We start from the raw sequence: 12826 nt of genomic DNA, 5'->3' as shown, positions 1-12826 counted from the left end.
AGGCTTACAGTACACCAAATGTACAAAATTACAACAGATCAACACCAAGCAAATATACATTATAATGAAAATGCCTAGCATACAGAATAAGGATAGACTCTTAAAAGCGGCAAGAGAGAGGAATCAGATCTCATATAGGGGGAGACCGATTCGTATTTCAGCAGATTTTTTTAACCCAGACCCTCAAAGCCAGGAGATCATGGAAAGATCAAGCTCTGAAAGAAAATGGATACCAACCAAGAATCTTATATCCAGCAAAACTAAGCTTTAGATTTGATGATAAAATAAAAACCTTCCATGATAAACAAAAGTTAAAAGAATTTACAACTAGAAACCCTGCACTATAGAACATCCTCAGCAAAATATTCCAAGAAGAGAAAATGAAAAACAATGATGAAAATCAGCAGAGGGAGGGATTACACTAAAGGAAAATCTAATCAGAGGAGAAACCAAGTCACATTAAATACCAAAAATAAACAAAAATGCCTGGGAATACAAATCACTTCTCAATAATAACCCTGAATGTTAATGGCCTAAACTCATCAATCAAAAGACATAGACTAGCAAATTGGATCAAAAAAAGACCCAACAATATGCTGCCTCCAAGAGACTCATCTCATAGAAATAGACATTCACAGATTGAAGGTGAAGGATTGGGAAAAATCATACCACTCACATGGACTGCAGAAGCAAGCAGAGGTTTCCATCCTCATATCAAATAAAGTAGACTTCAAACTAAAGTCAGTCAAAAAGGATAAAGAAGGACACTACATACTGCTCAAGGGAACCATATGCCAACAAGACTTAATAATTATAAATATATATTCCCCAAACAAAGGAGCAGCTATGTTCATCAAACAAACTCTTCTCAAGTTCAAGTGTCAAATAGACCACAACACAATAATTTTGGGTGACTTTAACATACCTCTTTCATCATTAGATAGATCTTCCAAACAAAAGCTGAACAAAGAAATTATTATCCAAAGGACAGGTTTGAAGACACGAATTGGTATAAATATACTGTGTATACAACCAGAGATATGAAAAATTGTGCTCTATATGTGTAATAAGAATTGTAATGCATTCCACTGTCATATATAAATTTAAAAAAAAAACTGAGACTTCAAGAGACTAACAGTACAAGTTTACCTAGGAAGTAAGAGGAATTCAAATCTAATGTTATCTGATTCCAAACCCTGTGCTCTGCTTAGTCCCGAACAATGTAAAAATGGTAACTATATATAATACCACTTAACTGGTAGATATTGAAATTTTTAGTAAATCACAAAGCAAATATCAATAAATTCCAAGAAACAGATATTCTAAAGAATAGATTTTCTTATGTTAGTAAAAATTAAAAATAAAATTTAAACAAAATAAATCCAACAAGTTTAAAAACTTTTTAAAACACTTTCCCACATAAGTAGTATATCCAGAAAAAAAATTAGTCCTTCCAAGTTTTCAAGAAGATTATTCCTATGCTATGTCAATTTATGAATGTTTTAAAAGATGAAAGCAAGAATAATTCTGATAGCAAAAGTCAACAAAGGAAAAAAAATGCATGTAAGGGTCCAGATTGGTATGACTACAGCCATCTTCATCTTAACTACCACTTTGCCCACCAGGAGACCCTGGCCCACATCTCAAGCCCTGCAGGACAAAGTAGGTAAAAGAGTCAGTTGAGCATGCTATGCTGGCCACTGATGCCTAGACTGTTTCGCAACTATCCTTTAAACATTTTAATAGTGTTTGAGAAAAATCAGGTATATTGGGGTATATACTGTCATCTAGCTTATCATATAAACCTCTTTTCCCTGCTTTGAGGTACAGTGACTTTCTTGACTTGATGCTACGTAAGACAGGCTTCTGTCAATAATTGCACTTAGTACAGTCCAGGATCTGTCTGCCTTTTTAAAATTTTTGGTCTTGTGACACCTTCTACATTTGGCAGTTGGTTCTCATGCACATAATTCACCTCTGCATAAATATTAAAAATTTAAAAAATACATGGCCTAGTAGAACACAACATAATATGCAATAACAATATACCAGGACCAAGTAATTGTAAAATACAGATATTTCAATACTAATATTCTAAACATGTAGAATCAATAGGTCAAATATGAACATGATTCTGTGCCTGCCTTGTTTGCAGCAAAACTAAGAGGTAATTCATGACCCTATTTCAAGAAACAGCACATGTGGATTGAATTTCTTTTGTATTGATTTTATCTCTGGCTTTGTTACACTATTGTCCTTGTTATGTTTTCTTTCTTCATGATTTCTTTAATTGTTTTGCTTTGTCTGTTTTTGATGCGTTATTTTAGTAAGCTGACTAAAATATTGTACAAATAAAATAATTCTAAATACCATTAATAACTATGTACAGCCTAAAAAATAGCACACACCTGTAATTCCAGCAACTTGGGAGGCTGAGGCAGGAGTATTACAAGGTTGATGCTAGCCTCAGCAATTTAGGGAGACCTGCCTCAAAATTAAAAATAAAAAGATCTAGGGGTGTAACTCAGTGGTAGAGCATCCCTGGGTTCAATTACCAGCACCAAAATGCCAGATGCCAGCCTAACCCATACTTCAAAAGCAATGGAATAATCTTCCAATTTACTATTGTAAGGCATAACTGAATATGATATATTGCCTATGAAATGGAGATGGGATCTTTACCTACTCAGCTGCTCAAAACATAAATGAAATCCCATAGCTCTTTTAAAATTGTGAAAATTGAAGGAGGCTACTAAACTGTATTTTCAGCGAATTCCTCAATAAATTGACCCCAAAATGGGAGCATGTTTGGATGACCAAAACATCATGCATCTTTAAGACTACTTTTTACTTTTGATCTGAGAAAACTGAATAGGTGTACCCATTGAGACCTTGCTAAGCGAACATGCATTTGTATGTTCCTTCCCACCACTTTGTAAATATGGTCCCCTGATAGCTCTTCTAGGTTGGTTTGAAATGAAGCTTGCTTTTCCATGAAAGACTAATATGGAAACATGGAAATTTTATGTAATTAGTTTTTCATTTGATTTTCCAGCAACATCATAAGGACTTAACTGTAATCTATATAAACAATACTATTATCATTGCCAACAAGATTAATAATGATTCTTAATCACTATCTAATATCAGATAATAAATGCTATTCAATTTTCATCAATTATCAAAATAAAAGTAAATGAAAATATCATGAAAATCCTTTAAACAACCCATATTACATCATATCTTGATTCTCAGTCAAATACAATATTCTTTCAAAAAAGAAAACAAAATCTTCGTCTTGACTGGCTAAAGTAATATGGATAAGTATAACACTTTAAATAAATATATACATTAATTTTATCTTATAAATATATATATAATTTTAATTTTATAAGTATGCAGATATATCTTTATACATATATATAATATATACACATAAAAATTATTTACATATGTATAGTTTCTATAGTGACATCCAATCAATTCTGACTGTGACAACAGTTGTCTGACAAGTTACATAAAAACTATCCAGTAAACTTTAATGCCATAAGCAATTATACGATAATAATAATAACAGTAATAATAGAGAAAAGTTATTCAGTACATTACCTCATATTTTGGATATACAATGTCCCTCATGACACATTCTGGAACAGAGAATTTGGGTGCAGTGGGATTCCAAAACATCTTTGTAATTTCTGGATAAGCAGATGTCTTAGAAAATAAAATAGAAAAACTATTAGAAATAGTAACAAATGTTCCCTAAGATTAAAAAAAAAAAAAAAAAACTCAAACTCCTGTCAAAATTGCTTCCAGTTGCTCAGAAAATGACCTGATTGGTTGCAAAGCCTCTGAAAGTAAGGGGAAAATAACTTTTCATAACCACCAGATGAGCAAAAAAATGTAAAGGCAGCAATACCAAGTGATGCTAAGGGGGTGGGGAAGTTAGCAGAACCACACTGGCAAATTGGCCATTTGAAAGTAGAAAACGTACATGCCATGACATAGTGAATCCCACTGTTATGGTTTGGATATGAACCGTCCCCCAAAAGCTCACAGTGAGACAATGAATGCAAGATAGGAGGAGAAATGACTGAGTCATAGCCTCGACCCAATCAGTGACCTAATCTCTGATGAGATTAACAGGGTGGTGGCTGGAGGCAGGTGGGGTGTGGCTGGGGGAAGTGGTTCATTGTGGGCGTGGCTATGAGGTATATATTTTGTATCTGGAGAATGGAGACTCTCTCCTCCTGCTTTTAGATCACCATGTGAGCTGCTTCCCCCTGCAACACACTCCACCATGATGTTCAGCCTCACCTCCAGCCACAAGGAATGGAGCCTGCTGTCTAGGAATGGACCTCTGAAACCATGAGCCCCTGAAAAAACCTCTTCTCCTCTACAATTGTGGTCAGATCCTTTAGTCACAGCAACAAAAAAAGCTGATTAAAACACCCACCATCATGTACATCCATAAGAATGCGGTTTTGGGGCTGGGGTTATGGCTCAGCGGTAGAGCGCTTGCCCAGCACAGGCAAGGCCCTGGGTTTGATCCTCAGCACCACATAAAAACAAATAAATAAAATAAACGTATTGTGTCCAACTACACCTAAAAATAAATATTAAAAAAAGAATGGTTCTAATTAGGATAAGAGATATTCCATTCTTTCATAATTATATCAAAGTGAATTCTAATGTCACATATAACTAAAAGAACCAGTAAAATAAAAGAAAAGAAAAAGTACATGTCACAAGTTATAGCAATTCCACTTACAGCTGTATATTATATTCTAGGCAAATCCTTACACACATGCTTGAAGAGATATGTGCAGAATATTCATAGAGTATATGAAATAGCAAAAATAAAATTCAATGTAAATGTCTATTCTAGAGAGATGAATAAAACTTGGCATATTCATATAAACACCATAAAGTTATTAAAATTATGATCCATAGATGGATCTTAGAAGCATAATATTGAGAATAACATAAGTTTCATAAAGATGCATACACATTTATAATTTATATAAAATACAACTAGAACACATAAAACTATATTATTTATAGTTTAGGATCACAACTACAACTAGTAAAACATGAACTCATGGACAGGAAAGACCACCATTATAACAATAATTTATCTTGGTTATGGAGGAAGAGAAATAAAGACTTAATTGAGAGAACTTAATAATCTTTTATTTTAAAAAATATAAAGTAAGTATGACAAAATGTAAATATTTATGAATTCTTGATAACGTGTTCCCCAGATTCCTAATATTTTGGTTTCTATATTTCTCTGTATCTTCCAATGACATGATTCTATATTTAAAAGATTCCAAAAAAAAAAAAAAAACTCCACCAGAAAACTTCTAGAACTAATAAATGAATTCAGCAAAGTGGCAGGATATAAAATCAACACCCACAAATCAAATGTGTCCTATACATCAGTGATGAATCCACTGAAAGAGAAATTAGGAAAACTACTCCATTCACAATAGACTCAAAAAATATGTAATAATTGGAGGCTGGGGTTATGGCTCAGTGGTAGAGTGCTTGCCTAGCATGTGTGAAGCACTGGGTTCAATTCTCAGCACCACATATAAATAAAAAAAGGTCCATCAACAACAACAACAAAAAATTCTTTAAAAAATGTAATACTTGGGAATCAATCTTTCAAAAGAAGTGAAAAACCTCTACAATGAAAATTACAGAACATTAAAGAAATAAATTGAAAAAGACCTTAGAAAATGGAAAGATCTCCCATGCTCTTGGATAGGCAGAATTAATATTGTCAAAATGACCTTACTCAACACCAAATAAACAAATAACTCTATCAATACATGGGTTAAGGAAGTGAACAGACACTTCACAGAAGAAAAAACACAATTGATCAACACTAAATATGCAAAAATGTTCCACATCTCTAGCAATTACAGAAATGCAAATCAAAGCTAATCTAAGATTTAATCTCACTCCAGTCAGAATGGCAATTGCCAAGAATATAAGCAACAATAAATGTTGGCAAGGATGTGTAGAAGTGGGTATACTCATACACTGATGTGGGACTGCAAATTAGTGCAACCATTATGGAAAACAATATGGAGATTTCTCAGAAAACTTAGAATGTAACCACCATTTGACCCAGCTATCCCACTCCTCAGTTTATACCCAAAGGACTTAAAATCAGCATACTATAGTGACACAGCCACACAATGCTTATAGCAGCTCAGTTCACAAGAGCCAAACTCAGGAACCAACCTAGGTGCACTTCAATAGATGAATGGAGAAAGAATATATGGTATATATGCACAATGGAATATTACTCAGCCTTAAAGAAGAATGTAATTATGGCATTTACAGGTAAACAGAGATGAAGAATATCAAGCTAAGTGAAATAAACCAGTCCCAAAGAACCAAAGTCTGAATGTTTTTTCTGATATGTGGATGCTAAATCACAACAAAAGTGGGGGGAGCCTTAGAAAAAAATAGAGGTACTTCGGATTAGGCAGAGGGAAGTGAAAGGAGGAAAGTGGGTATGGGAGGATAGTAGAATGAATTAGACATTATTACCCTACTTACATATATGATTACATGTGTGATTTTACATCATGTACAACCAGAGGAATGAGAAGTTATACTCCATTGTTTGATGTGTCAAAATGCATTCTGTCGTGTATAACTAATTAGAACAAATTCTTAAAAATGCAAAAAAAAGTATCAATACTGGTTTATCAATTTTAATTATTTAAATTTTAATTTAATTATTTTAATTATTCAATTATTTAATACTGATTTATTAATTTTAATAGTGTATCAATATTGGTTTATTAATTTTAACAAAATACCTTACTTCTGTAGATATTATAAGTTTCCCAATGATGACAGATTCTCTCACAGTTCTCCAATCAAGGCCTGGGGAGGGCTGTGTTCCCTTCAAAGAGTTATTTCTCACCTCTCCCCTAGCTTTTAGAGGTTACAGCCATCCTGACCTTCCTTGTCTTACAGATGCATAATTCCCATCTCTGTCTCCCTTGTCACCTGGCTTTCCTCCCCGTCTCTCCCTGTGCTCACATGTTAATTCTCCTTTCAAAAGCACACTGGTCCTATTAGGTTTAAGGACCACAGTATATCCAGCATGATCTTAGCACAGGACTATTAAATACATCTGCATTGTCCCTATTTTGGGGGACCACTATTCAACCCATTATTATTATGTTAATAATAGGGGAAACAGGGCATACTGTCTTTGCAAGTTTTAAATCCAAAACTATTTTTTAAATTAAAATTTTTCATCTGTAAATTAAAGAACAATAAAAAGAAAAATAATTTCATAAAATAGTTGCAAGCAAAATAAATTGACAGGCATTCATGAAAAGAGCTTGAAGAAAATGTAATATTTTAAAATAATAGCTCCTTAAGAGCAGGGAATTATCGATAATTATATTTTTAATGTTTCCATGGACTTTTAATAATATTTACTTGAATGATGCATTTTTCCTCAAAATGATTTCTTTCGCCGAGAGAGAGAAAGAAAGAGAGAGAGAGAGAGCGCTCAAATCATTGTAAAGCATCAATTTTCAGGCACTGCTCTATGAACCCTTAATAGTAACATCTCGTGGAGTGTGGCTGTTACACAGAATTTCTGGAGTAAAATATGAAGACCCAAACCCAGTAAATAAAAATTCACAATTAGAATGTGACAATGAATTTTGGGCACTTTTATTTCTAATTAGAGATACACTGCAACCATCCCATACACTTGGTCATATTATCCTCTCTACCAACAGAATATTTAGAGAAATGTAGATTTTATAGTTGCCAGGTAATTTTGTCTAACAAACAAATTCAAAATTAAGCATCTTTTCTAATTCGTCCTCTGTTCTGCTAGGCACAGAGCATCACCCAATGGTGGGCAGACCCACAGCCCAGAAGTCCTTGCTTTAGGATGAGTAAATGCCTCCAAAAGCAGGGGACCACACGTCTTCCAGGGATCACATAGAAATTTGAAGGATTTCAAGTATTCAACTATGTCACATACAATATGATAATTCCTCCTGTGCAGCATTTTAGACTTCCAGCAGCTTTAGCATCTAGAATAAAGTCAATTCCCAAAGTGTAAGATACAAGCTTTTCAGGGGCAAGTTGGGTAGGGAGAGGTCATCACTGAACAAGGTCATCAGTGAACAACAGCACTTTGTTTTTAAGGAAACGTACTAATGCTTTTACAGGAGAGACTTGATCAAATTAAATTGGTAAAGAAACACTAATCATGGTAAATTAGTTTACCTTGCAATACTTGAAGCATTCTGAATTGTAGAAAAATGATTAGAAACAATGGGATTGGCAGCTGCTGGAACTTGGAAGGAAGGTATAGAATGCATAGTAAACTGAATTGCTAAAGCATCCTAGTTTAATTTAGTGTTTAACAGCACCTGTACTGCCCTAAGGTTATGTTACATATATTACAACCCAGTACAATAACTCATGTTCATATTGATGACCTAAGGCCAGAATATTCTATTCAGTGAAGCAGAGAGACATGTAAATTAATTTCAGAGGTACATTAAGATTCATATAAATGAAACATAAGGCACAACACCAGTTTTCAAAATGTAATCCGAGACCCTGGAAAAGGTTACCTTGCCTTTTTCACTGTGTTGACATTTGCACTGATGGTGAAAATATATATATGTGATAAAACTGACAGTACCTTAGCATGAATCAAGGCAATAGCACCTTAAAAATAGCCTCCAGGAAGCAGGAAAAATCATTAATGTTATTAAATCTCAACCTTTAAGTGTACATTTTTAACGATCAATGTGATTAAATGAGAAGTAAACACAAAATGCATCTGCAGCCATGTTTTAGTCCGCTTTTTTTGCTGCTGTGACTCAAAGACCTGGCCAGAACAACTATAGAGGAGGAAATGTTTATTTGAGGGCTCACAGTTTCAGAGGTCTCAGTCCATAGACAGCCGGCTCCATTCCTCAGGGCTCCAGATGAGACTGAACATCGTGGCGGAAGAGTGTGGTGGAGGGAAGCATCTCACATGATGATTAAGAAGCAGAGAGAGAAATTCTACTCCCCAGGTACAAAATATATACCCCAAAGCCATGCCCCTAATGACCCACCTCTTCTTGCCATACCCCACCTGCCTCCAGTTACTACCCAATAAATCCCTACAGGTGATTAATTCACTGGTTGGGTTAAGGCTCCACAACCCAATCATTTCACCTCTGAATCATTTTCATATTGCCTTACAGATGAGCTTTTGGGGGACACCTCACATCCAGAGCATAACAGGCCATAAGTGAAGTATGATAGCAGTTTTAAGGAAAAGCATGTGTGCGTTTGTTTGAGCTGTAAACTGAAATAGAAACTAGTTTTATTGCAGAGGAAAAACATCAAACTCTAGTTATTGAGAATTAGGTTATGTGGCAAGCATTTTCTTAGAAGGAATGAGGCAAATCTGTCACTTCAAACATTTCACAGTACTTGTGCCAAAAAAAAAAAAAATGGGATTTTTTTAAAACTAAAAGTAAATAATAATTAATTAATTTTAAAACTTGGGACTTTTGAACAAAATTAGAACTTCAGAAAATTTACAGCCCTTATTATGTGCTTGCCAGATCCCCATTACTAAAGATTTGTCTGACAATATTAAAAAATAAGTTACTTAGATATTGTATACATAGTAAAATGTATCAACATTTGAAGAGCTGCATAATTTGATGCGCAAATTTTCTAGATGACCAATGCATGATGTTACAAAATCATCCATGAGTAAAAGATCCACTCAACATACAAGATTAGCCAATAGATTTTAATGCAATAAGATATGAGAAAGTAATTGATATGGTTTCAGAGTTCAATTGCAATAATTTTTTTGGTTTTATGAATTATCATTCAATAAATCATATTTTAAGCTAAACTTAATATTTATCTTTTTGTTTTCTTTTTTCCCCTTGCTGGTCCATTGACCATAATTTTGTATTAAGATTTTTATTTTGTAGATTTGCATGCAATTTTTAAAAGTAAAAATAATAGAGATCCCACCTACCCTTTACTCAACTTACCCCAAGGCACCACCTTGCAAAACTATATAATACACTATCCTGAACAAAATGTTGACATTGATACAAAGTACAGAATAGTTCTATCATCATGAGGATCCCTCTTGTTGACTTTTAGTCCTACCCATTCTTGCCCCCCACCTTGAAAACCTGGAACCCATATAAAGTTATCATTGCAAGAGTGTTATATAATGAAATCACATAGCCTATAACCTAGAAATGACTTTTTAATATAATTCTCTAAAGATTCCTCATTGTTATTGTATGTATTAATGGGGCAGTCCATTAATGGTTCATTGGTTTTTGTAGCTGAGTAGTATTCCATGGTATGGATGTACCACAGTTTGCTTAATCCATTGAAGGATATCCAGAGTCCTTCCAGTTTGGTTTTTTTTTTTTAATAAAGCTTCTATAAACATTTGTGTACAAGTTGTGAGGCAATCACGAATTTTCATTTCACTAGGATAAATACCTAGGCATGCAATTGTTGGGTTGTCTGGTTAGCTATTATTCTTCCTTTTAATTGCCAAGTTATTTTCCACAAAGCTGCATCATTTTACATTCCCACCAACAACACGTGAGTGATCCAGTTCTCCACATCCTTACTAGCACTTGGTGTTGCGACCATTATTTTATTTTAACCACTCTATAGTGACCTCTCATTGTGCTTTCATCTTGCAGTTTCCTAACAGCTAATGATGTTGACCACCTTTTCATATGCATTATTTCCATCTACATATCTTATTGGTGAAATGTCAATTAATGTCTTTTTCTTGTTTTCCAATTAGATCGTTTAGTATTTTTATTGTTAGTTTTTTGAAAATTCATTATGTATTCTAGACACTAGGCCTTTGCTGGATACGCGTTTTGCAAATATTTTCTCCAAGTCTGTAGCTTGTACTTAATCCTCTTAACAAAGTCTTTTTGCAGAGCAAAAGTTTTTAATTCTGATAAAATCCAATTTACCAATTTTTTTTCTTTTATGGATTACTTTACCTAGCCTTAACTCCCAATAATCTTCTCCTAGTTTGTAGTTTTACATTTTTACATTTAAGTCTGTGAACCATTTTAAGTTAAATTTCTTATGACTCAAGACTTAGGTCAACATTCTTCCCCATCCACTATTGTTGTCCAATTGCTTCAACAGCAGTTATTGAAAAGGCTATCCTATGTCCATTTCCTTTTTGTACCTTTACCAAAAATCAGTTGTGCATATCTGGGGCAGTCCATCTGTGGATTTTCTGTTTTATTCCACTGAAATATGGGTTCATCCCTTCACCAAGACCACACAGTATCAATTACAATAGCTAATACAATTAGTCTTAAATTTAGTCAGTTGATTCCTCCCAGTTTATGCCTCCTTCTTAAAGTTGTTTTATCTATCTAGTTAGTTCCTTTACCTTTCCTTATAAATTTTAGGATACTTTTGTTTATATCTACAAAAAAAAAAGTCTTGTTGGAATGGAAGTTTGATGAAAATTAAATTAGTCAGTATATCAGTTTGGAGACAAATGACATGTTTACTGTGTAGAGTCTTCTAAGCCATGAACACAGAATATCTCCATTGAATTAGGTTGCTGTAATTTCTTTCGTCATCATTTTGTAGTTTTCAGCATTCAGATCCTGTATAAGTTTTGTTAGATTTACACCTAATTATTTCACATTTTGAGCAACTATAAATCATATTATAGTTTTTATTGTAGAATTTATATGTTCATTAAGAGATACACAGGAATAGAAGGGAATTGTTTCTGTTTGTATTGTATCTTGTGACTTTACTGAACTCAATTAGTTCTGAGATTTATCTTTTACATATTCCTTGGAATTTTCTATATAGGCAATTACACCATTTGCAAAATTGTATTGTTTCCTTTCAGTTCTGTGTGCTTTGCATTCTTCTTCCTGACTTATGGCACTGACTAAAATTTCCAACACTGTGTTGAATAAGATGGTGAGGAAAGCCTTCCTGGCTTTCACCATTAAATATAATGGTAGCTGTAGATTTTGGTAAGATGTTCTTTTTCTAGTTGTAGAAGTTTCCCATTATTCCTATTTTTCTGAGAATTTTTATCAGGAAAATGGGTGTTGACTTCTGTCATGCTTTTCCTGCTTTGATTGATATAATTATGTACTTTTTCTTCTTTATTCTGATAATATGAGGGATTGAAATTGTTTTCAAATACTGAGCCAGCCTTCAAAAATCCCTGAAATAACCTGCATAGGCCATGGTGCCTAGTTCCTTTTCTGTATGTTTCAACTCCATGTCCTAATATTTTAAGGATATTTTATACCTAATATTCATAAGGAATTATCTTTGTTCATCTTGTACTCCTTCCTATAAGAGAACACATGAGACTGGGTAATTTATATATTTAAAAAACAGAAATTTATTCTTTCATAGTTTGAGAGGCCAAGAGGTCCAAGATCAACTGGCATCTTGTGTGGGACTTCTTACTATGTCCTCCCATGGCAGAAAGCAGAAGGGCTAAGAGGAAAAAAGGAGGCTGAACCTATATTTTTATTACAGCAATAATCCTATCTATGAGAGCATCCTCATATGCTAATCATTTCTTAAATGATTAACATGGGACCACCTGTTAATACTGTTACAATGGCAATTTAATTTCAGATTTAATGGCAGTTAAATTCAGATTTAATTTCAATTTAATGACAATTTGAGTTTAGAAAGGGACATTCAAACCAAAGCAAGAATATTGGTCTATTATTGATTTGTACATAATTTTGGGGGTGGGGTA

The 12826-nt window shown here is 33.8% G+C and overlaps 1 protein-coding gene across 1 annotated transcript in view; it reads right to left on the bottom strand.

Moving 5' to 3' along the window:
* The window catches only part of Ttc6 (tetratricopeptide repeat domain 6), a 181257-nt gene that overhangs the window by 92091 nt on the left and 76340 nt on the right, over positions 1 to 12826 (bottom strand). The window contains exon 8 of the mRNA XM_076849316.2: positions 3610 to 3714. Within this exon, the coding sequence (XP_076705431.2) occupies positions 3610 to 3714 (105 nt within the window). The remainder of the gene's footprint in view (positions 1 to 3609; positions 3715 to 12826) is intronic.

Source organism: Callospermophilus lateralis, chromosome 3 (genome assembly GCF_048772815.1).
Source record: "Callospermophilus lateralis isolate mCalLat2 chromosome 3, mCalLat2.hap1, whole genome shotgun sequence".
In the NCBI taxonomy this organism is placed as follows: domain Eukaryota; kingdom Metazoa; phylum Chordata; class Mammalia; order Rodentia; family Sciuridae; genus Callospermophilus; species Callospermophilus lateralis.
Note: the sequence above shows the minus strand (reverse complement) of the source record. Positions and strands in the feature narration are given on the sequence as shown.